Source organism: Ranitomeya imitator, chromosome 3 (genome assembly GCF_032444005.1).
Source record: "Ranitomeya imitator isolate aRanImi1 chromosome 3, aRanImi1.pri, whole genome shotgun sequence".
Classification (NCBI taxonomy): Eukaryota; Metazoa; Chordata; class Amphibia; order Anura; family Dendrobatidae; genus Ranitomeya; species Ranitomeya imitator.
This window is the reverse complement of record NC_091284.1, coordinates 772,611,168-772,637,938: the sequence shown is the minus strand read 5'-3', so window position 1 is coordinate 772,637,938 and position 26,771 is coordinate 772,611,168. Positions and strand designations below refer to the sequence as shown.

Sequence of the window (26,771 nt, the reverse complement as noted above, 5' to 3'; positions counted from 1 at the left end):
TACTTTTTTACTTTGTCCCAGGGGGGGACATCACAGATCAGTGATCTGACAGTTTGCACAGCACTCTGTCAGATCACTGATCTGACATGCAGCGCTGCAGGCTTCACAGTGCCTGCTCTGAGCAGGCTCTGTGAAGCCACCTCCCTCCCTGCAGGACCCGGATCCGCGGCCATCTTGGATCCGGGGCTGGAGGGAGCAGGGAGGGAGGTGAGACCCTCGCAGCAACGCGATCACATCGCGTTGCTCCGGGGGTCTCAGGGAAGCCCGCAGGGAGCCCCCTCCCTGCGCGGTGCTTCCCTGCACCGCCGGCACATCGCGATCATCTTTGATCGCGGTGTGCCAGGGGTTAATGTGCCGGGGGCGGTCCGTGACCGCTCCTGGCACATAGTGCCGGATGTCAGCTGCGATAAGCAGCTGACACCCGGCCGCGATCGGCCGCGCTCCCCCCGTGAGCGCGGCCGATCGGCTATGACGTACTATCCCGTCCAGGGTCAGATAAGCCCAGGGCACCTCGACGGGATAGTACGTCTAAGGTCACAGAGGGGTTAAATGGAAAATTAGCTCGAATCATTAGCGGACACCATGTCGCGTTTGGAGAGCCCCTGTGTGCCTAAACATTGGAGCTCCCCCACAAGTGACCCCATTTTGGAAACTAGACCCCCAAAGGAACTAATCTAGATGTGTGGTGAGGACTTTGAACCCTCAAGTGCTTCACAGAAGTTTATAACACAGAGCCGTGAAAATAAATACGTTTTCTTTCCTCAAAAATAATTTTTTAGCCCAGAATTTTTTATTTTCCCAAGGGTTACAGGAGAAATTGGACCCCAAAAGTTGTTGTCCAGTTTCTCCTGAGTACGCTGATACCCCATGTGTGGGGGTAAACCACTGTTTGGGCACACGTCGGGGCTCAGAAGGGAAGTAGTGACTTTTGAAATGCAGACTTTGATGGAATGGTCTGCGGGCGTCACGTTGCGTTTGCAGAGCCCCTGGTGTGCCTAAACAGTAGAAACCCCCCTACAAGTGACCCCATTTTGGAAACTAGACCCCCCAAGGAACTTATCTAGATATGTGGTGAGCACTTTGAACCCCCAAGTGCTTCACAGACGTTTACAACGCAGAGCCGTGAAAATATAAAATCATTTTTCTTTCCTCAAAAATGATGTTTTAGCAAGCAATTTTTTATTTTCTCAAGGGTAACAGCAGAAATTGGACCCCATTAATTGTTGCGCAGTTTGTCCTGAGTATGCTGGTACCCCATATGTGGGGGTAAACCACTGTTTGGGCGCACGTCGGGGCTCGGAAGTGAGGGAGCACCATTTGACCTTTTGAATACAAGATTGGCTGGAATCAATGGTGGCGCCATGTTGCGTTTGGAGACCCCCTGATGTGCCTAAACAGTGGAAACCCCTCAATTCTAACTCCAACACACCCCTAACCCTTATCCCAACTGTAGCCGTAACCCTAATCACAACCCTAACCCCAACACACCCCTAACCACAACCCTAACCCCAACACACCCCTAACCCTAACCACAACCCTAATTCCAACCCTAACCCTAAGGCTATGTGCCAACGTTGCGGATTCGTATGAGATTTTTCAGCACCATTTTTGAAAAATCCGCGGGTAAAAGGCACTGCGTTTTACCTGTGGATTTACCGCGGATTGCCAGTGTTTTTTGTGCGGATTTCACCTGCGGATTCCTATTGAGGAACAGGTGTAAAACGCTGCGGAATCCGCACAAAGAATTGACATGCTGCGGAAAATACAACGCAGCGTTTCCGCGTGGTATTTTCCGCACCATGGGCACAGCGGATTTGGTTTTCCATATGTTTACATGGTACTGTAAACCTGATGGAACACTGCTGCGGATCCGCAGCCAAATCCGCACCGTGTGCACATAACCCAATTCTAAAGGTATGTGCACACGCTGCGGAAAACGCTGCGGATCCGCAGCAGTTTCCCATGAGTTTACAGTTCAATGCAAACCTATGGGAAACAAAAATCGCTGTACACATGCTGCGGAAAAACTGCACGGAAACGCAGCGGTTTACATTCCGCAGCATGTCACTTCTTTCTGCGGATTCCGCAGCGGTTTTACAACTGCTCCAATAGAAAATCGCAGTTGAAAAACCGCAGTGAAATGCGCAGAAAAAACGCGGTAAATCTGCGATAAATCCACAGCGGTTTAGCACTGCGGATTTATCAAATCCTCTGCGGAAAAATCCGCAAAGAACCAGAATACGTGTGCACATACCGAAACCCTAACCCTACCCCTACCCCTAGTTCTTACCCCAACATTAGTGAAACAAAAAAAAAAAATTCTTTATTTTTTTTTTATTGTCCCTACCTATGGGGGTGACAAAGGGGGGGGATCATTTACTATTTTTTTCATTTTGATCACTGAGATATAATCTATCTCAGTGATCAAAACTCACTTTGGAACGAATCTGCCAGCCGGCAGATTCGGCGGGCGCACTACACATGCGCCCGCCATTTTGGAAGATGGCGGCGCCCAGCAAAGAAGACGGACGGACACCGGGAGGCTGGGTAAGTATAAGGGGGGGGAGATCAGGGCACGGGGGGGGGGGGGGGCGTCGGAGCACGGGGGGGGAGTGGATCGGAACACGGGGGGGTGGATCGGAACACGGGGTGAGGGATTGGAGCACGGGGTGGGGGATCGCTGTGCGGGGGGGGTGGATCGGAGCACGGGCGGGGGGGGATCGCTGTGCGGGGGGGGATCGGAGTGCGGGGTGGTTTGATTGGAGCACGGGGGGTGTGATTGGAGCACGGGGGAGAGGAGCACAGGACGGAGGGGAGCGGACTACAGATGGGGGGGCGATCGGTGGGGTGGGGGCACAGTGTTTCCAGCCATGGCTGATGATATTGCAGCATAGGCCATGGCTGGATTATAATATTTCACCAGTTTTTTAGGTGAAATATTACAAATCGCTCTGATTGGCTGTTGAAAGTGAAACTGCCAATCAGAGCGATCGTAGCCACGGGGGGGTGAAGCCACCCCCCCCCCTGGGCTAAACTACCACTCCCCCAGTCCCTGCAGGCCGAGTGAAATGGGAGTTAACCCTTTCACCCGATCTGCAGGGACGCGATCTTTCTGTGACACAGCATATGCGTCACACGTCGGATTGGCACCGACTTTCATGACGCATACGCTGTGTCACAGGTTGGGAAGGGGTTAAAGGGAAGGTGCCATCAAAAAAAATTTTTTTTCAGAAATTGTAAAAATGTAAAGAATTAATGATTACATTATCTTAAAAAATATTATCATTTGTTTATAATTTAGTAAAATATGAAAAATACTTTGAAAAGTTTTGGAATTTCCACTTTTCAACAGTAGGGGGAGCAGCTGCTGAAATTTCACAAAAACCTAGTGTACAAATAGGTCACATTACAGCACTGCAGTAAATATGGGCGGAGTCTGCTGACCTGTGTGATGTCTCCTCTCCTTCTGGGTGTTTGCTAAGGGATTAGAGAGGATGATATTCAGGAACCCAGTGAGCAGCCATTTTGTTGGTGACTGCAGAGTATGGCTGCCGTCACACTATCAGTATTTGGTCAGTATTTTACATCAGCATTTGTAGCCAAAACCAGGAGTGGAACAATTAGAGGAAAAGTATAATAGAAACATCTGCACCACTTCTGCATTTATCACCCACTCCTGGTTTTGGCTACAAATACTGAGGTAAAATACTGACCAAATACTGATAGTGGACGGCAGCCTTAGGCTACTTTCACACTAGCGTTGTTGGCTGTACGTTGCAATGCGCCATTCAGAAGAAAAAACGCATCCTGCAAAGTTGTCTGCAGGATGCGTTTTTTCCCCATAGACTAACATTACCGACGCATTGCGACGTATTGCCACACGTCGTAACTGTCGTGCGATGGTTGTGTCATGTTTTGGTGGACCGCCGCCACAAAAAAAGTTACATGTAACGTTTGTGCATCGAGTCCACCATTTTCGACCGCACATGCACGGCCGAAACTCCGCCCCATCCTCCCCAGACCTTACAATGGGGCAGCGGAAGTGTCGTAACACTGCTTCTGCTGCCCACATCGGACATTTCTTTCACAGCATACGTCGGCCCGACACACTGCAACGGGCTCGTACAGACGCTAGTGTGAAAGCAGCCTTATACTGACAAGTCTACGGTCACCGAGGATGGCAGGCAGCAAGGATTCTGGGAGATATGTGGTGGAGGGAGCAGGGTGACAGCAGCACAGAGTATTTCAGGAGAGCAGTGTGCTGGTCTATAGGGGCCCCCTGTTCGGTGTGCGGAGCAGCCAGGGATTGTACATAGAGCGCTGTCTTTTATACACATGGATGGACCGTCTGCTCCACAGAAATCCAGGAAACATTTCTGCGGATTGATGGCCTGGTCTGATCCAGACTTTGCATACAGACCCCATTCCCCTCCTCAGATCCGGTCTTCCCCATCCTGTCCTGGCAATGTGTGAAAGCGAGGCGACAGGCACAGTCCGGGGTGACGCTGGGAAGGAAATGTAGCCATATAGTAACGATAAAAAGGAGACCCCTCTCTTCAGCTGCCTCACCAGCCTTCCCCCGACTACACCTAACTGGAGGTCATGCTGCCCCCTCTATTACCCCAGACCCGCGTGCAGGTGCTCAGCCAGAACCACCATAGAATGGGTCCGCTTTCTGAAGATAATACTGCCATAGTGTTCTCACATAATACCGCCATATAGATCACACACAATACTATCAAATAGATCACACAATACTGTCATACAGTTCTCGCATAATACCACCATATAGATCACACATAATATCGCCAGTGTTCTCACATACCGCCATATAGATCACACATAATAATGCCATAGTGTTCTCACATAATACCACCATATAGATCACACATAATACCGCCAGTGTTTTCACATACCGCCATATAGATCACACATAATACTGCCATAGTGTTCTCACATAATACCGCCATATAGATCACACACAATACCACCATATAATTCTCACATAATACCACCATATAGATCACACATAATATCGCCAGTGTTCTCACATAATACCACCATATAGATCACACATAATACCGCCAGTGTTCTCACATAATACCACCATATAGATCACACATAATACTGCCATAGTGTTCTCACATAATACCGCCATATAGATCACACATAATACTGCCATAGTGTTCACATACCGCCATATAGATCACACAATACTGCCATAGTGTTCTCACATACCGCCATATAGATCACACATAATGCTGCCAGTGTTCTCACATAATACCGCCATATAGATCACACACAATACCACCATATAATTCTCACAATACTGATCAACCATAATACCACCATACAGATCACATAATACCGTCATATAGATCTCACATAATGCCATAATACAGCATGACGCCCGCAGCTCCTGTTAACGCACGCATTGAGTTGTGTGTGCAATGGGGAAAGATATGCAGGGGGGAGAGGAGTGCATAGAAGTGGATTAGATACACGGTTCACCAGACAGTATCACACAGGAGAGGATTAGATACACGGTTCACCAGACAGTATCACACAGGAGAGGATTAGATACACGGCTCAGCAGACAGTATCACACAGGATAGGATTAGATACACGGCTCAGCAGACAGTGTCACACAGGAGAAGATTAGATACACGGCTCAGCAGACAGTATCACACAGGAGAGGATTAGATACACGGTTCAGCAGACACTATCACAGGAGAGGATTAGATACACGGCTCACCAGACAGTATCACACAGGAGAGGATTAGATACACGGTTCACCAGACAGTATCACACAGGAGAGGATTAGATACACGGCTCACCAGACAGTATCACACAAGAGAGGATTAGATACACGGTTCACCAGACAGTATCACACAGGAGAGGATTAGATACACGGCTCAGCAGACAGTATCACACAGGAGAAGATTAGATACACGGCTCAGCAGACAGTATCACACAGGAGAGGATTAGATACACGGTTCAGCAGACACTATCACAGGAGAGGATTAGATACACGGCTCACCAGACAGTATCACACAGGAGAGGATTAGATACACGGCTCAGCAGACACTATCACACAGGAGAGGATTAGATACACGGCTCAGCAGACACTATCACACAGGATAGGATTAGATACACGGCTCACCAGACAGTATCACACAGGAGAGGATTAGATACACGGCTCAGCAGTCAGTATTCCACAGTATTAGATACACAGGTCAGCACAGGAGAGGATTAGATACACGGCTCACCAGACAGTATCACACAGGAGAGGATTAGATACACGGCTCAGCAGTCAATATCACACAGGAGAGGATTAGATACACGGCTCAGCAGACACTATCACACAGGATAGGATTAGATACACGGCTCACCAGACAGTATCACACAGGAGAGGATTAGATACACGGCTCAGCAGACACTATCACACAGGATAGGATTAGATACACGGCTCACCAGACAGTATCACACAGGATAGGATTAGATACACGGCTCACCAGACAGTATCACACAGGAGAGGATTAGATACACGGCTCAGCAGACAGTATCACAGGAGAGGATTAGATACACGGCTCAGCAGACACTATCACACAGGATAGGATTAGATACACGGCTCACCAGACAGTATCACACAGGATAGGATTAGATACACGGCTCACCAGACAGTATCACACAGGAGAGGATTAGATACACGGCTCAGCAGTCAGTATTCCACAGTATTAGATACACAGATCAGCACAGGATAGGATTAGATACACGGCTCAGCAGACACTATCACACAGGAGAGGATTAGATACACGGCTCAGCAGTCAGTATTCCACAGTATTAGATACACAGGTCAGCACAGGAGAGGATTAGATACACGGCTCACCAGACAGTATCACACAGGAGAGGATTAGATACACGGCTCAGCAGTCAGTATTCCACAGTATTAGATACACAGGTCAGCACAGGAGAGGATTAGATACATGGCTCACCAGACAGTATCACACAGGAGAGGATTAGATACACGGCTCAGCAGTCAGTATTCCACAGGATTAGATACACAGGTCAGCACAGGATAGGATTAGATACACGGCTCAGCAGACAGTATTACACAGGATAGGATTAGATGCATGGCTCAGCAGACACTATCACACAGGAGAGGATTAGATACACGGCTCAGCACAGTATAGTGATAGATGCAGGGTCTGATGTCCTGTGAGGAGCTGCAGTGAGAGGTCGGAGCAGCACAGAGTCTCCCCATCCCCCTCTGTTACCTCTCTGCAGCTCCTGATAAGAGAACATCAGACCACAGCACTTCAGACTCTCTAGCGATTCTAGAGATTCAGCCACACACCAGGCAGCAGAGGACAGGGAACGGCCGCTGAGTGTGAGGGGAGACAGATGGAGCTGCCCCTCCAACAGCGCAGCTCTCAGTCACAGTGGAGCTCACAGATACACTCCACTGTAGGCTGAAGCAAGATGGCGCCGATCTCCTGCCTCTGCTGTGATGTGGAGACAGTCCAGGGGGCGTGGCCACATCAGAGCAGAGAGCAGCTTATAATGCATTGCTAGCTATGGGGTCGCCTCCCGACTGCAGATGTCTATGTCCAGGGCTGCCGTATGTGAAGACTGTAAGTGTCGTGCAGCTGCACTTACAGTCCTGCAAATGAAAATGGCGGCGCCCAGTGGCAGAAAAAAAAATGAATAAAAAAAAAAAAACAATAAATACTGTGCACTTGAAAATAACTTATAAAAATAAGCAATTAAAGAGGTTTTTTTTTTTTTTTTACAATATTAAAACACGGCACCTTCCCTTTAAATCACAGAGATATGTCACACAAAATACTTAATAAGTAACATTTCCCACATGTCTACTTTACATCAGCACAATTTTGGAACCAAAATTTTTTTTGGGTAGGGAGTTATAAGGGTTAAAAGTTGACCAGCAATTTCTCATTTTTACAACACCAATATTTTTTAGGAACCACATCACATTTGAAGTCATTTTGAGGAGTCTATATGATAGAAAATACCCAAGTGTGACACCATTCTAAAAACTGCACCTCATGGTGCTCAAAACCACACTCAAGAAGTTTATTAACCCTTCTGCTGCTTCACAGGAATTTTTGGAATGTTTAAATAAAAATGAACATTTAACTTTTTTCCATAAACAATTTACTTCAGCTCCAATTTGTTTTATTTTACCAAGGGTAACAGGAGAAAATGGACCCCAAACGTTGTTGTGCAATTTGTCCTGAGTACGCTGATACCCCATATGTGGGGATAAACCACTGTTTGGGCGCATGGGAGAGCTCGGAAGGGAAGGAGCGCCATTTGACTTTTCAATGCAAAATTGGCTTGAATTGAGATGGGACGCCATGTTGTGTTTGGAGAGCCACTGATGTGCCTAAACATTGAAACCCCCCACAAGTGACACCATTTTGGAAAGTAGACCCCTTAAGGAACCTATCTAGATGTGTGGTGAGCACTTTCACCCAACCAGTGCTTCACAGAAGTTTATAATGCAGAGCCGTAAAAATAAAAAATCATTTTTCACAAAAATGATCTTTTCGCCCCCAATTTTTTATTTTCCCAAGGGTAAGAGAAGAAATTAGACCACAAAAATTGTTGTGCAATTTGTCCTGAGTACACCGATACCCCATATGTGGGGGTACACCACTGTTTGGGCGCATGGCAGAGCTCGGAAGGGAAGGAGCGCCGTTTTACTTTTCAATGCAAAATTAACTGGAATTGAGATGGGACACCATGTCGCGTTTGGAGAGCCCCTGATGTGCTAAACATTAAAACCTCCCACAAATGACACCATTTTGGAAAGTAAACCCCCTAAGGAACTTCTCTATATGTGTTTTGAAAGCTTTGAACCCCCAAGTGTTTCACTACAGTTTATAACGCAGAGCCGTGAAAATAAAAATTCTTTTTTTTTTCCTTCACAAAAATGATTTTTTTAACCCCCAGTTTCGTATTATACATAGGGTAACAGGATAAATTGGACCCCATAAGTTGTTGTACAATTTGTCCTGAGTATGCTGATACCCCACATGTGGGGGGGAACCGCTGTTTGGGCGCATGGCAGAGCTCGGAAGGGAAGGAGAACCATTTGGAATGCAGACTTAGATGGATTGGTCTGCAGGCATCACGTTGCATTTTCAGAGCCCCTGATGTACCCAAACAGTAGAAACCCCCCACAAGTGACCCTATATTGGAAACTAGACCTCCGAAGGAGCTTATCTAGATGTGTTGTGAGAGCTTTGAACCCCCAAGTGTTTCACTACAGTTTACAACGCAGAGCCGTGAAAATAAAAAATCTTTTTTTTCCCCACAAAAATGATTTTTAGCTCCAAAAATTTTTATTTTCCCAAGGGTAACAAGAGAACTTGGACCCCAAAAGTTGTTGTCCAATTTGTCTCGAGGACGCTGATACCCCATATGTGGGGGTAAACCCCTGTTTGGGCGCACGGGAGAGCTCGGAAGGGAAGGAGCACTGTTTTACTTTTTCAACGCAGAATTGGCTGGAATTGAGATCGGATGCCATGCTGCGTTTGGAGAGCCCATGATGTGCCTAAACAGTGGATACCCCCCAATTCTAACTGAAAGCCTAATCCAAACATACCCCTAACCCTAATCCCAACAGTAACCCTAACCACACCCCTAACTCTAATCCAAACCCTAATCCCAACCGTAAATGTAATCCAAACCCTAACTTAAGCCCCAACCCCAACCTTAGCCCCAACCCTAACCCTAGCCGGAAAATGGAAATAAATACATTTTTTTAAAATTGTATTATTTTTCCCTAACTAAGGGGGCGATGAAGGGGGGTTTGATTTACTTTTATAGCATTTTTTATTGCAGATTTTTATGATTGGCAGCTGTCACACACAAAAAGACGCTTTTTATAGCAAAAAAGTTTTTGCGTTACCACATTTTGAGACCTATAATTTTTCCATATTTTGGTCCACAGAGTCATGTGAGGTCTTGTTTTTTGCGGGACGAGTTGACGTTTTTATTGGTAACATTTTCGGGCACGTGACATTTTTTGATCGCTTTTTATTCCGATTTTTGTGAGGCAGAATGACCAAAAACCAGCTATTCATGAATTTCTTTTGGGGGGGGGCGTTTATACCGTTCCGCATTTGGTAAAATTGATAAAGCAGATTTATTCTTCGGGTCAGTACGTTTACAGTGATACCCCATTGATATCATTTTTTTATGTTTTGGCGCTTTTATACGATAAAAACTTTTATGGAAAAAAATTATTATTTTGGCATCGCTTTATTCTCAGGACTATAACTTTTTTTATTTTTTTGCTGATGATGCTGTGTGGCGGCTAGTTTTTTGCGGGACAGGATGACGCTTTCAGTGGTACCATGGTTATTTATATCCGTCTTTTTGACCGCATGTTATTCCACTTTCTGTTCGGCGGTATGATAATAAAGCGTTGTTTTTTGCCTCTTTTTCTCTCTTACGGTGTTCACTGAAGGGGTTAGCTAGTGGGAGTTTTATAGATTGGGTCGTTACGGACGTGGCCATACTAAATATGTGTACTTTTATTGTTTTTTTATTTAGATAAAGAAATGTATTCATGGGAATAATATATATATATATATATATATATATATATATATATATATTTTTTTTTTTTTTTTTTTTTTTATACACATGTGGAATTTTTTTTTTTTTTTACTTTTTGACTTTGCCCCAGGGGGGGGGGGGGGGGGGACATCACAGATCACTGATCTGACAGTTTGCACAGCACTGATCTGACTTACAGTGCTGCAGGCTTACCAAGCTCCTGCTCTGAGCAGGCACTTGGTTAGCCACCTCCCTCCCTGCAGGACCCGGATGCCGCGGCCATCTTGGATCCGGGCCTGCTGCAGGGAGAGAGGTAAGGAGACCCTCGCAGCAACGCGATCACATCGCGTTGCTGCGGGGGTCTCAGGGAAGCCCGCAGGGAGCCCCCTCCCTGCGCGATGCTTCCCTGTACCGCCGGCACACCGCGATCATGTTTGATCGCGGTGTGCCGGGGGTTAATGTGCCAGGGGCGGTCCGTGACCTCTCCTGGCACAGTGCCGGATGTCAGCTGCGATAGGCAGCTGACACCCGGCCGCGCTCGTGAGCACGGCCGATCGCGTATGACGTACTATCCCGTCACTGGGAATTAAGTCCCAGGGCACCTTGACGGGATAGTACGACATATGGGATTACGGGGTTAAAGCACTTCCTCTCCAAGATTCTCCTTAGTAACAACTTCAACTTTGGAAAACTCTTATACATTTCAATATGAAAATCACACACAGTTTTTTAAGCAGCCAGAAACCGCGAGTTTTCTAGTGGTAACCGCTACTTTGTTGGGGAAGTTTTTATTTCCTGAAGTGGTTTTGGAAGAGTTCTTTTCCAGAAGTGTTTTCTGCAGCCTTTTGTCATTGGGAATTAAGTCCCAGGTTATGGGATTAAGGGGTTAAAGTTTGCAACAAGCCACCTGGGAGACACACTAAACATGTGGAAGAAGGTGCCCTGGTTAAATGAAACCAAAATCGAACTTTTTGGCAACAATGCCAAACGATATGTTTGGCGTAAAGGCAACACAGCTCATCACCCTGAACACACCATCCCCACTGTCAAACATAGTGGTGGCAGCATCATGGTTTGGGCCTGCTTTTCTTCAGCAGGGACAGGGAAGATGGTTAAAATTGATGGGAATATGGATGGAGCCAAATACAGGACCATTCTTGAAGAAAACCTGTTGGAGTCTGCAAAAGACCTGAGACTGGGACGGAGATTTGTCTTCCAACAAGACAATGATCCCAAACATTAAGCAAAATCTACAATGGAATGGTTCACAAATAAACGTATCCAGGTGTTAGAATGGCCAAGTCACAGTCCAGACCTCAATCCAATCGAGAATCTGTGGAAAGATCTGAAAACTGCTGTTCACAAACGATCTCCATCAAACCTCACTGAGCTCGAGCTGTTTCCCAAGGAAGAATGGGCAAGAATTTCAGTCTCTCGATGTACAAAACGCATCCGCTGCCCCATTGTGAGTTGCGGGGAGGTGGGGGCGGAGTTCCGGCCGCGCATGCGCGGTCGGAAATGGCGGACACAACGCTGCAAAAAACGTTACATGTAACTTTTTTGCTGCCGACGGTCCACCACAACACGGCGCAACCGTCGCATGACTGTTGCGACGTGTGGCAAAGCGTCGCAATGCGACGCTAATGCAAGTCAATGGAGTAAAAACGCATCCTGCAAGCACTTTTGCAGGATGCGTTTTTCTACAAAACGACGCATAGCGACGTGCAGTGCACGACGCTAGTGTGAAAGTAGCCTGAGTCCTCCTTTTCTCAGAAGAGGCAATTTGCGGTTTTTTTTTTTTTTGAGGATTTTTTGTCCTTGTGCAAAATAGAGAAGTGTGAGGTAGGAGCTTTGATTTTTCCATTTATTAGTCCTCTGTTTACAAGATTATGGAAATCAGTCCTGACTCCCCACCATAAGAGCTGTCTTGTGCTTTTCACCATTAATTATGGACCAGGCCCTGAAGAACACCAGGGTTTGAAAAAACAAAATGGGGGCCCCGTCACTAGCCACGAAGCAGGGGCCAGGGCCCCGTCATTCTGCTTCTGCTCTCCTGTCTGTCAAATTACATATGTCTAGAACAGAGACGTGGACCTTCAGTTCAGGGCAGCCAAGTCACCGGACAAGGTAAAAAGCAATGAATTGCTGAGAAGTAAGGGAAAGTAAGTGCTGGCACAGATAGTGCTGAATGAATGCATATTTAGTGTATGACAAGTCACAGAGCGTAAGGAGAGATGGTTCCTGCACATATTAGGTTGGAATGTGCACCAAAGGCAGATTTAACGTCTTGTGACCATGACATCAGCAATACTACGGTGTTTTACAGTCTCTATCTCAAGTGACAAGCATGCTTTAATTGCAGCAACTGGACATCCTAGGATTCTAACAAAAAAGCATTGTCCAAAATGTATAACAGCTTTTAAAAAAAATGTTGTCAAGTGCACAATGCTGAAGCCATTAACCCCTTCATGACCCGGGGTATTTTCATTTTTCGCTCCCTTCCTTCCCAGAGCAATAACTTTTTTATTTTTCCCTCAATATGGCCATGTGAGGGCTTATTTTTTGCGGGATGAGTTGTACTTTTGAATGACATCATTGGTTTTACCATGTCATGTACTAGAAATCGTGAAAAAAATCCAAGTGTGGTGAAATTGCAAAAAAGGTGCAATCCCACACTTGTTTTTTTTATTTGTTAGGTTCACTAAATGCTAAAACTGACCTGCCATTATGATTCTCCAGGACATTAAAGGGACACTGTCACCTGAATTTGGAGGGAACAATCTTCAGCCATAGAGGCGGGGTTTTTGGGGTGTTTGATTCACCCTTTCCTTACCCGCCGGCTGCATGCTGGCTGCAATATTGGATTGAAGTTCATTCTCTGTCCTCCATAGTACACGCCTGCACAAAGCAAGATTGCCTGGTGCAGGCGTGTACTACGGAGGACAGAGAATGAACTTCAATCCAATATTGCAGCCAGCGGGTAAGGAAAGGGTGAATCAAAAACCCAAAAACCCCGCCTCTATGGCTGAAGATTGTTCCCTCCAAATTCAGGTGACAGTGTCCCTTTAATATTTCATAGACACCAAACATGTCTAGGTTCTCTCTTATCTAAGTGGTGAAAAACAATTCCAAACCTTGGTAAAAAAAAAAAAAATTGTGCCATTTTCTGATACCCGCAGCATCTCCATTTTTGCGATTTGGAGTCGGGCGATTGCTTATTTTTTGTGCGCCAAGCTGACGTTTTTAACGATACCATTTTGGTGCAGATACGTTGTTTTGATTGACCGTTATTACATTTTAATGCAATGTTGCGGCGACCCCCAAAAAAAAAAAAAAAAAAAATGTAATTCTGGCGTTTCACATTCTTTTCTCGCTACGCCGTTTAACGATCAGGTTAATAGTTTTTTTTTTTTAATTGATAGATCAGGCGATTCTGAACGCGGTGATACCAAATATGTGTATATTTGATTTTTTTATTGTTTTATTTTGAATGGGGCGAAAGGGGGGGCAATTTAAACTTTTATATTTCTTTTTTCATATTTTTTAAAACTTTTTTTTTTTTTTTTTTTTTTACTTTTGCCATGCTTCAATAGCCTCCATGGGAGGCTAGAAGCTGGCACAACTCGATCAGCTCTGCTACATAGGAGCGATGATCAGATCGCTCCTATGGAGCGGAATTCCTGCATTGCTATGAGCGCCGACTACAGAGTGGTGCTCACAGCAATCCGGCATCATCACCCATAGAGTTCTCAAGGAGACGTCTGGTTGTCAGGCCGACGCATCGTTGACCCTCGATCACGTGACTGGGGTCAGCGATGAGCGTATTTCCGGCCAGATGCGGTAGTTAAATGCCGCTGTCAGCATTTGACAGTGGCATTTAACTGGTTAATAGCGGCGGGTGAATCGCAATTCCACCCGCTGCTATTGCGGGCACATGTCAGCTATTCAAAACAGCTGACATGTCCTGGCTTTAAGTCGGTCTGAGGTCAGAAAGGGGTTAAAAAGCAGAAATGCATCAAAAACGCATGTCATCTGCACCTAAGTATGTCAAAGCGAAAAAAAAAAAAAACAGGAAGCATCAAAAAACAAAAAGCAGCTTTAGTTAAAGCACAGATTAAAAAGGCAAAATTCAGTGACAAAAACACGTTACAAAAACCTACACAGAAAAAGCAATGCAAAAATGCAAGAAACTAATTGAAACAACAGGTTCAGAAACTCTGCAGTATCAAAAAAATCACCAAAAGCTCATTGCGGGAACGTAACCCTAATGTCTATTTCATGAAATAATCGAATCACTTTTCTAATACTTTTTAACTCAAAAGTCCCTACTGTTCCCTCTTTTACTCTTTACACTAACTTATTTTTTTTCTTTTAGTTTCGTTTTGATAACGTTTTATTTGAGCATCCCCAGAGCATGTTCTCTGAGTGATATTGCTTTACGATGCACAGTGACGGTGCGCTTGTTTGCCAGCTCTAATGAGTCATTGCGCATTGAAAAGGATGTGACGAGCAAACAGAAAGAACAGGCACCAAATCCGCTCCAGAAACAGACGTCACAGTGTTGCCTTTTTTGGGGCCTCGCTGATGCATGCTCATCATGTTCTCTACTTTTCAACAAGCACTAATGGTGCAGTCTCTTGCCAGCTGGTCACTTCTCATTAGAGCCAGAGAGGGCGTGCACTGTCACTGTGCACTGAAAAGGAATATCGCGCAGCGTTCTCATACTGAGCATACGTCGGAATGGAGAACTGACGAATGCTCAGCGTAACAGGGATCTGCCCAGCCCCTGAAACGGATGTCAAAGAGGATTCTTCAATTCAAGTTGGGGACAGAGGCTGTGGCATGTACCGCAGTCTGTGCCCCCTGATGACATCCCATCTAAGTATCCCAGCATGCACTGCGTATTCTCAAACAAAATGTCATCAATGTATGCGACCAGCCTCCAATTTTTCTAAGTAGTTGGTGACTGCCTGAGACCCTGACTTTTGCAGAGGCCATTATAGCCAAACCTCAGCATGCAAAGGCAATGTCTGATGTACTGGTGATCCACCGCAAATTATACTCCCTGTTTTTTTCCCAGTAAGATGGCTGAAAAGACCCAGCAATAAGTGAACTTGCAGAATTTTTTTGTAGAAGAACACAGACAAAAAGAAACCACATACTTTGTGCTAAAATACACTGTAATGAACTTACCGGCTTCGGCATCTTGTCTGAGCTCTTTTTCTAACGGAGACCGAAAATGATTGTCCTTTCCTGTGGAAAAGAAACGTTTTAATTAATATATGCAAGTGAAAGACTGTCACAAAACCACAAATACCAAGCAGCATGTGTTCAAGTCATGTGCAAAAAATCCACCAACAAGAAAGACTTCAGAGCGAACTGTACTTTTCAACAAACTTCCCATAAATCAATAGTAAAAGTGTTTCTGAGAAACTTTAATACATCTTTGCTTCCTTCTCCACTTATGAACCCCTTCTTCCCCTCACTTCTAAATTCACTAGCCACTCTGAAAACAGCTCAACTTCATCTTGGTCAAAACCAGCTCACTGAGGAATCAGATTATAGCTGCCCATTGAAGTCTATAAAGAAAGTGCACTCAGAACAGTAAGAGAACAGGCAGAAGTAGCTGAAGCTTTTAGTAAATGTTGTTTCTCAATCCATAGCTGGATTCACATCTACACTACTTAGTACTACTGTATAATGTCCTGATGTTGATTATGAACATGCTCGACAAAGAGGAGAGAAAAAAAATCTCTCATGTTTGTGTGTACTATGAGATTGATATAGAAAAGTTTCATTGAATAACACACTTTTGCCTAAACCTGAATCCTCCTTTCTTTTAGGCCGAGTATGTCCACACGCAAGACATAGTCTATTCTATTTCTCTCATTGCTGTTTGCAAAAGTGCACGCACTGGGTGCAGAAACAACCCCATTCAGGTGAATGGAGTGGATTTTACATTGCTGTAAATCTGCCGCAATATCCATTCACATATAAAGATTCATATCAGACCAAACCATCCAAACGCAGCGTCACACTGCACGTCCGATTGCTGCAGTAAATCTACCTAGTGAGAAAAGTCCTTAATGAAACAATAAAAGGTACTTTGACAAGGGTTGAAAATCCACAGCGCATTGTAGCATCGGCAAAGTGTATTAGAATTGATCAAATTCTATTCTCACATTGCATAAAAGTCGTCATTATATCATTTACGCCCTAGATCTGCAAAGCGCAGTGTAAAATCAGCAATGCAACAAATCCACAATTTTCTCTTTTTACAGATTTTGGATATGCTTTTTTTACATTCCACATGGACCTACTCTAAAGCTGCTGACGATTTGTATCCCAGCTTATCGCCCACATTCACTGGTCTTAGTAAATATACGCCCCGCATCATACACCGTGACCGACATCTTTAGGAAAGCGGATGGAATGAAAATGTCGCAGAAGGGCTCGCATCCATGACATTCCCACAGCGACGCTCCTTGTACACGAGCCCTCGGGGAGGGTGGCAGCAGCTCAAAGCTTCGGGGTTTTTTGTCTTTTTTTTTTACTATTGGGCAAGCCCTGTGTACAGGATACACATCCTGCTCCCAAACAGCCAGAGGCCTCCATCATATGACGGATGCAGCTTCCAGGACAACAAGTGGAGAAGAAATACTAACGGCTCCTGCACTTCGTTTTCGACTGGAAAGTAGTTACGGCAAGACGGCAAACTGCATCATCCTAAAAAAGCACAGGGTGGGGGTATTACCATCACTTACCTGCCCATAAAACACTGGTGAGAGCAGACTTGACTTCCTGTCTGGGTCACCACTAGGTAGGCATCTGGGGGTCACCCATGCAGTAAGTTATCTGTATATTAGTGATGAAAGACCCAAAGTCAAAAGTATCCAGTTTTGGTTCTTTTTTCACTTCTGCTGCTCTCGAATATTCTTTTTTTTTTTTTTTTTATTTAAATCAATCGTACGTTAGCTTTTTTATTTGGTGCTTTGGAATCTATAGCACATCAACAATGGGGTTAATCTTCTGCAGATCAGTTCCACTTTTGCATGAAGGCCAGCTGAAGCACCCCATCTTACCCAAAGGGTGCAGAGGCTCCTGCTGCAACCAGTTGTCTTATGGCCGTCAGACACAGGACAGCGAGTATATGAAAGAACATGACTGATCAAAGAAAATCTCGATCTTTCTCGGTTCGAATTGTAAAATAAGATAAAATACGGTCAAAAGATAAAGAGAAGGCGAATCTGCCTAATCCAACGCTGCAGCCTCTTCATTGGCAAGACCCACCAAAGGACAGACCCCGACTCCTGTAAAGTGCTGGCATGTCCTATAAACCATAATATGGCAATACCCCTCTAACTGGCTGCTGACATTAGATAACGGTTCAATGAGCAACAATCTCCCCTTCGTGGTCAACATAGATTGGAAATGGCCAACGCAAAGCTGAAGAACAGGGTCTCGATCCTAGAAGTGCCCACCGGGTCTCATGGGCCTAAGCAAGAAGGGCAGCAACAAAGCATCATAATGAGGGCATAGGCTATGGACTAACCCATGGTTATACTTTACAAAACAACCTCAAACTTTCTAAAACATTCATGTGCCCTTCATACGAGACCAATTATTTTCCTTTTATATACATTTTCTCATCCTTGCAGAGACTTTTTAATTCCATGAAACACAAGTAATTAGAACTCCGCCATTAAACAAAATGCCTTTTAAATCACAAACATATGCTTCATTCACTCAGAAGTGTTCCCCACGGGGCGGGCGGACAATGCCGAGCAGAAGGCAGCCGCGATGTAAGGACCTGGCGCTTATTTACACGGTAATCTCATTACCGTGTGGACACAACATGCACATCTGTCTGCATCACAAAATGGGTATAGCTGCCAATTAGTGCAACGCACAATCGGCGAAACGTCTCCGCAGCACTGGAGGCAAGGACATTAGAAAACTACATTCTGAATAACGTGTCGCTGCTGCACTCAGAAAACCAATTTCGGGAATGAGTAATACGAATCTGCGTCTAATTGTCACTAAGAAAAAAACTTCCATCTGGATGTCTGCAGACTGCGACCCACCGTGATGTAACGGCGTTGTCACACGGGACCTTTACATACCTCTGCCACACATTTCACTCCGTATCTGTAGATACTCGCAGGACGGGAATGAGAATGTGTGAAACGTACAATAATGTGTGGCAGATAGTGATGAGTGAATGTGATGGGATAAGGTGTTACCACCGTGCTCAGGTGCTAACCGAGTGACTTCAGCGTGCTCGAATATATGTTCGAGTCTCCACGGCTGTTCAACAGTCGCAACTCATGTATGGATTGCCTAAAAAAACAGGAAATCCCTGCAAGTGTTGCGACTGTTGAACAGCCGTGAGACATGCAGCCAAAGGACTCGAAAATATTATTCGAGAACGCCGAAGATACTCGTTACCACCGTGCTCGGGTGCTAACCACCTTATCCCAGCACATTCACTCATCACTAGTGGTGGACCATCTGCAGCAAGCAGTAGAAATGCTGCCAAATTTCAGGACACAGAAGCTTCAAAGTGGATGAGATCTACACAAATCTCACCCACCCGCCGATAAAGATATCGGCACATAAACTGAGCTGCGGTACAGACAGGAAATCGCCAACATTAATTCTGCAGATCAGTATTGGACTTGTAGCAGCTTTTACCCCACCAAGCCTAATGGAGAAGTCAAAATCTGGATCTACGGCAAAATCCCTAAAGAAAACAAAAAAAAAAAAAAAAAAAACTTTAACAATTCTTGAAAAATACATCTAAAAAAAAAAAAAAAAAAAAAAAAAAAAAAAAAGAGACACTACACTCCCCCCCTCTTCTTCAGTGGATGCCTTGCCTGGTCCTCGTATAAATGGCCTCATCCAGTGTGACTGTTGGGCGGCACAGAGACTGGCAGATAATACACAAGAGTCCAGGACCACAGTATAGAAGATTTGGGGTTTTCTTTAGGCGATGCTGTTTCTGCAGGAAATCTGGCAATAAAAACCACAGTTTGATGCAGATTTCCTACATAATTGCTGCAGAAACTTGTTGCAGCCATTGTTCTTCATGAAAACATACCCTAACAGGATTTACTAAGACTTTTCGCACACATGAAAAAACGGCAGATCAGGGCGGATGTGCTGGAGGTTTTCCCATCTAGATCTGAACGCAGAAAATCCAAAGCATATTACAGTGGCGGCAGAGTGGACAGAATTTTAACAAGCCTCATCCACAGTGGAAACGGACCCATGGATGCAGATTATTTATAAACAGCATGTCAATTTATGTTAAGAATTTTCACTCTGATCTTTACCTTTAGCAATAGATACGGCGAAATCTATGGGGAATTTACTGCAAAGTCTGCGAGGATATGCAGAGGAAAACCTGAAATAAAAATAAAATAAAACAAACTAGCATCTAAAAGTGTAGTAAAAGTCTGAAGGACCCAAATATGGATTTTCTTTCCCGTGACCCATAAAAAAAACAAATATACGGTAGATTTCCATATGCACTGCAGAAAATCTATGAGAAACGAACAGCTTTGATGAGAGGATGAAAGGAGGATCCGGGAACCATTCAGGACGGTCTTTCCATGGGAACGGTTTCTATTGGGAAGGAAGAGGACATTGTTCCGTGCCCTCAGGAAATCCTCATTTTACATAGTGGATTACCTACAAGAAATAGAAACGATCGAGATCCCGATGGAACCATTTGCTGCGTCCCATCAGATGATCTATCGTCGCATCAATCCTAGATGACTTCTTTAACCTGTTCCTGACAGGTTGATTTTGCTTTTTTCCCCACCCCCTTCTTCCAAGGGCCATCACGTCTTTATTAGTTTTCTGTTGACACAGTTTAATGAAAAACTTGCTTTTTGTGGGAAGAGTTGTAATTTTGACTGACACCATATATTTTACTGTATTATATACTGAAAAACCAGGGGGTAAAGAACTTCCAAGTGTGGTAAAATAGTGAGAAAAAAAAGCAATTCTGCAATTATTTTTTTTTATTTTGTTTTTATAGTGTTCATTGTGACCTGAAAACAGGACCCTCCAGAACAGTACAATTACAGTGATAAAACACTTAAGAAAAAAAAATAAAAATAAAAAAAAGAACATGGAAATTGACATTCAGGGCGCTTCTATTATTCCTCTGATGGAGCGGTATGAGGGGTTGCTTTGTGTGGCCAGCTAACGTTTTATAGACACTATTTTGGGGCACAAGATGTTTTGATCGTTTTTATTGCTTTTTTTTTTTTTTTTTTAGGCAGGTTCAACAGCAGTATAAAAAAAAAAAAGCAATTCTGGCACTTCGTTTATCTTTACATTGGTTACAGTAAAGGGTATTGTATATTTCGATAGATCAAAATGTATACAGCTGAATGTTTATTTTTAAATGGCAATGAATTGATAATTTTTTCCTTTTTTTTTGAATATATATATATATATATATATATATATATATATATATATATATATATATATATATATATATATATATATAATTTATTTTTTTCAATCCCCTTATTGGACTTGAATCTGCAATTGTTAGCTTGTTCCTTAAACAGCAATATTGCAGTAGTGATAGTCAAAATTATGTTGTATGAAGCACGGCCACAGGCTAGGCTTCCTAAAAGGTGAGCAGCCATCAGGGCCTTCAGCCAGCTCCAGTCACTGTCATTAGCCGACATCTGCCCTGTATGCTGCACATTCAGCACCTGAATAGCCCATTCATTTTTATTTGCAAAGATATAGATGCACAAGACTGAAAAAATAAGACCCCCTGTGTATTCACTGAACCAGACAGAAACCCAAAAGATTAAATGACCCGAGTCCAAATCAGTCCACGACAGGAGGTCTGGGTATTATGGGCGTAATTTACATGCTAAAATGTGTCCATATTACTCCCAACTAGCCTGATGTTGGCTCCTTGTTGCAATGATCATCAATTCCAAACCGTCGTTTTAGAGAAACGGGACAGATCAAGAACTTTCCGCAGCGTGCCGGTTCATTTTTGGGATTTGTTCACACAGCGCTTAAAGATGCCGATCCAGTTCAAATACACTTTGGAAAGCCATTGGGATTGAACAGGAAGAACATTCCCGTTGTAGTTGAATTTTGCTTTATTTTTTTCCCCCAGAACAAAATTTTGAAAATCTTACAGAGGAAAAAAAAAAAAAAAAAGAGAGAGGCGCGACACTTCACATGTTTGGTGCCGATTCCTCCTAGGACCCACTGGAAACTCGATGCAAATAACTAGGTGCATTACTTGTATGTAACCCCTTCTCATGTACAGCACCATGGAATCAATGGTGCTATATAAATAAATAATAATAATGATTAATTTAAAAAAACTGCCAGGATTCCGGATGTGGATTTCTCCAAGGCAGAAAAAATATCTGTGTGAATGTACACTTTGGGTAAAAAAAAAAAAAAAAAAACACTATAGGGTAGCTGGCTTCCTATAATCCTTTCTACAGCCAGTAAGGCGGTTGGGTTTGGAGACCACCGGAAATGTCGGCATGGGAATGTAATGTAAAGCTCTCCAGAACGCACGGACTATATATACCCCTAGGTCACACACAGCGGTCACTGCTGCTTTTCAATCAACCTTAAGAATTGTGGGGTTACATTGTGTATAAAGCTAACATGATGCGGAGGTCCTCCGCACGTCCCGTCTGTTCCCTCCCATCGTCCTCTCCCTCCTGCAGCAATGGCCGTACACAGCGGAGCGCTGCCACGTGCTGGATGGAAGCGGAGGCTCCCGTCTATTATCATACAATTCTTTACAATCCTGACGCTTACAGAGGAGGTGGATGGGAGAAGACAAAGGAAAGAAGCAGAATAACTTACAATGGCTTCCTGCTGAGCTCCAAAACTTGGTTTCTTCCCATTTCAAAACGACATTAAGACATGGCTCAGACGTCCGTTTTTCCATGGAGAGAACATGTACCCATTACAGTCTGTGGAACTGTTCACATGGCAGTGATTATTGTGGACTGTAGGTCCGTGAAAAAAAAAAAAAAAAAAAATCACAGATGTCTGATTTTGATACGAACTGAGGATCAAAATTAGTCAAACATTAATCTAATGGGTCTGTGGAGAGACTTTGCAGTTTGTGGTTTTATTTTTGTACAAGAAAAATCGTTGATTAAATACTATTGGTAAAACCTGGCAAATACTAAAGAATATCGGACCATATCTATATACATAATTGTCTAAGGGGTACTTCCGTCTGTCTGTCTGTCCTTCTGTCACAGATATTAATTGGTCCTGGCCTCTGTCTATCATGGGAATCCAAGTCGCTGACTGGTCGCCGCAAAACAGCCACGACCAATCAGTGAAGGGCACAGTCCGGAAGAAAATGGCCGCTCCATACTCCCCGCAGTCAGTGGCCGGCGCCCGCTCCATACTCCCCGCAGTCAGTGGCCGGCGCTCCGCTCCCCACAGTCACTGTCCCCGGCGCTCCGCTCCCCGCACTGTGTACCCGGCGCTCCGCTCACCGCACTGTGTCCCCCGGCGCTCCGCTCCCCGCACTGTGTCCCCGGCGCTCCGCTCCGGTCACCGCTAACACAGGGTTAATGCCGGCGGTAACGCATTCCGTTACCGCCGCTATTAACCCTGTGTGTCCCCAACCTTTTACTATTGATGCGGCCTAAGCGGCATCAATAGTAAAAATATGTCATGTTAAAAAAAAAAAAAAAACCTGCTACACTCACCCTCCGCCGCCTTTCTCGCTCCTCTCCACGCTCCCGGCACCGCTCTATTGCAAGCGGCAGGTTCCGCTCCCGTCTCAGGGCTGGTGTGGGACAAGGACCTGCCGTGAAGTTACGGTCGGTCATGTGACCGCGACGTCATCATAGGTCCTGCTCACACCAGCCCTGGGACAGGACCGCAAGCTGCCGCTTGCAATGGAGTGGTCCTGGGAGCGTGGAGAGGAGCGAGAAAGGCGGCGGAAGGGTAAGTATAGCAGGACTTAAACGGGCTATAGGTGAGTATATGGTTTTTTGGGGGTTTTTTTTTAAGTCTCTATACTACAAGCCTCTGTGCTGGGCAATATACTACGTGACTGGGCAATATACTACGTGGCTCTGTGCTGGGCAATATACGTGGCTGGGCAATACACTACGTGGCCAAGCATATTCTAGAATACCCGATGCGTTAGAATCGGGCCACCATCTAGTAATACATAAGAGACTAATCACTGACGTCTGAACGAGGCCTTAGCGGATAACAGGACTCAAGCGCAATATGAGTAAATTGTGCAGCCAGACAAGTCCGATTGGAAAGAGTGGCGCCAATTTTGATTTCCAGCCCCCTCTAATTCTAGACGTCTTTTCAGCTTAAAAGGCTAGTCAAGTAGAAGCAACGTCCTAGTGGATCGCCCCCAGACACAGGGCCACAGGATACTCGGTACCGGTCCTTTCTATCTCAGTTCTGGGGTTGTCACGGTGGCTGGACCCGGTCTGTGACCCTGCTAAGGGGCATCCAATAAAAGGTGAAAGGAGTCTGTCAAGGTTTCGTGACGCCACCTGTGGTGTTTGGTCAGGATGACCGATGCTGCTGTGGGGTCCGCTGGGGTGATGAAATGGCAGCTGGATGGTATACCTTCCCACAGGTGAAGTATGTCCCCAGGGCTTCCCAGTAAGGTAGATGGTGATGGTGTGAGGTGCAGTCAATAACGAGGACACAAGGTTGCAGTCTCTTTACCTCTTTACTGAAGACTTCAGGATCCACAATCCAGAGCACGGTTAACAGGGCTTTGTGAGACCGGCCGGTCCGATGGGCACATCCAGAGTTCCCTTTGCAGGTGGAAATCAGTGCCTACCACTAGCGCCTGTGTGTTGTAGTGCTACCCTGCTGAGCATTCGGAATAGTCCTCACAACTGCTGTTCTCGGTCGTTCGTTATTTCTAGTTCTTTCTAATTCTCTCTCTCTTGTTCCAGATGTTACTAGTTTCTCGTCCCCCAGATATGTTATGGCTAGGACGCACCCGTATGACGGGAAGGCTCGGAGCTCTTCCGGGACCCTAGAGACGCCCCTCTCCATGCGTTGCCCCCTATGTCTTCGTAGGAAATTTAAGGTAGACAGCCAACCTATAATTAACTGTCCTGCGGAGTTTGAAGAAAGGCATAGAGTCAGTTACTTCCGCGGTGTTCCTGCCACGCGCCTCAGTAGGATGTTGCCTCGGTCTCACGGCACGACTCCTACTGGCTCTCCTTTGTGCTTGATCTCGTTTCTCACTGTTCCACAATACCCTTCGCATCTCTTCCTTAGGATACCGTCGCAAGGTAGTGCAGGCGCGGTTCCATAACGTTCTGCTCTCTTCGCCAGGTACCTGCCAGGTTCCCACGCCCGACAGGGACCCCCCTGTGTCTTCTCCCTGCAACACCCCCTGCCACGGGATGTTGCCTGAATCCAACCCAGTCAGCTTCTGACTAACTTCCTACCCAACCCCTAGTTTTACCAGTGTGAGGAGTGGCCTAATAAATAAAGCCTCATCTCCCCCTAGTGGCCGGAGTGTGAAGTGTAATGTGTGCTGGTGATACCTGGTCAGTAGAACTCCTTTAGTGCCATCAGACATACCATCACTCCCCTTAGCGGCAGAGTGTCATACTGCAACGACCAGATCTCTGGGGCGGTGCACTAGCGCTCCACATCTCACACAGGACATGGGTGGAGCAGTTAATCAGTAGCTGCTGATTGGCAGCAGCGGTCATGTGATGGCCCCCCCCCCAGGAGAGAGGACAACCCTTATCCTTTATCCAAACACTTTCTGTCCATGAAAAACAAACAGCTGCTCAAGTGTCCGATTCCCTCCCTCCATATCCAAAAAGAGCGGACACAGCGCATTTTAAGACAAACATTGGTTTATCATCAAAATAAAACTACTGCGGCAACAAAACCTTAACGCCACGTTCACATGTTCAGAATTTTACATCAGTTTGTTAGCCAAAACCAAGAGTGGGTGACAATGCATAAGTGGGGTGCGTGTTTCTATTAGGTTATGTTCACATGTTATGGGCAGCACGGTGGCGCAGTGGTTAGCACAGCAGCCTTGCAGCGCTGGAGTCCTGGGTTCAAGCCCCACTAAGGACAACATCTGCAAAGAGTTTGTATGTTCTCTCCGTGTTTGCGTGGGTTTCCTCCGGGCACTCCGGTTTCCTCCCACATTCCAAAGACATACTGATAGGGAATTTAGATTGTGAGCCCCAATGGGGACAGCAATGATAATGTGTGTAAAGCGCTGCGGAATATGTTAGCGCTATATAAAAATAAAGATTATTATTATTATATTATTATTACATGTTGCGGTTTTTCTGCATGCAAAAATCTGCTCTCTTGGCAGCAAAGAAGAAGCTTACAAAAAGCAGGTATTGCTGAGTTTTTCGTGAACTTTTATTGCTGCGTTTTTATTGTCTCTTGAGCAGGTTGATAAAGTTTAGTGGTCTACAAAAAAGGCATGATTTAACCTCCTTAGGTTCTTGCACCAAAAACTGATACACGTTTTTTGCTGCATTTGTGCACTTACCTATTGTTTCCTATGGGTATAAGAAAAAACGCAGAAAATAAGCTGAAAAAAAAAACAAAACGTATGTGCACACGTTGCGGATTCCATTGCGGATTTTTCCGCATGGATTCGGCAGAATCCGCAGGTAAAACGCCCTGCGTTTTACCTGCAGTTTTTGTTCAGATTTCGCCTGCATTTTTACACCTGCGGATTCCTATTATGGAATAGGTGTAAAACGCTTCGGAATCAGCACAAAGAATTGACATGATGTGGAAAATAAACCGCTGCGTTTCTGTAGATGCCCATTGATTTATGTGGGCATCATTTGATAACATCTCCTCACTGCAGGTGATTTATGACTGTCACATGTGCAGAACCGATATGACTGGTGCACGCTCACTGATCGAATGGACGCTCATCTGGACGGTGCATACATCTTTATATCGCTATTATACATATATAATGGGAAACAAAGTCTGGGAGTAAGAACACCAGTGAAAGGAGTTTATCAAGAGGAAAATTGTGCAGGGGAAATAAAACTCGCAAATCATTACGTTACAGACGCCTCTGGAGGCAGCAGTAAGGGCCGGGGTCTCGGAGCCACAGGCGGCTCAGTGGCTGTGACTAGTCCTGACACACCAGGGCC

General features: G+C 45.1%; 1 protein-coding gene across 3 annotated transcripts in view; it reads right to left on the bottom strand.

Annotated features, from left to right (window-relative positions):
* Positions 1-26,771, bottom strand: part of RDX (radixin) — a 109,453-nt gene that overhangs the window by 72,065 nt on the left and 10,617 nt on the right. For 2 of the 3 annotated variants that reach the window (XM_069759071.1, XM_069759072.1), the window contains exon 2: positions 15,787-15,846. In XM_069759071.1, the coding sequence (XP_069615172.1) occupies positions 15,787-15,798 (12 nt within the window). In that variant the 5' untranslated portion in view covers positions 15,799-15,846. Of the gene's footprint in view, positions 1-15,786; positions 15,847-19,928; positions 19,995-26,771 lie in introns of those variants that run through there. The other variant, XM_069759073.1, reaches the window with a different exon arrangement.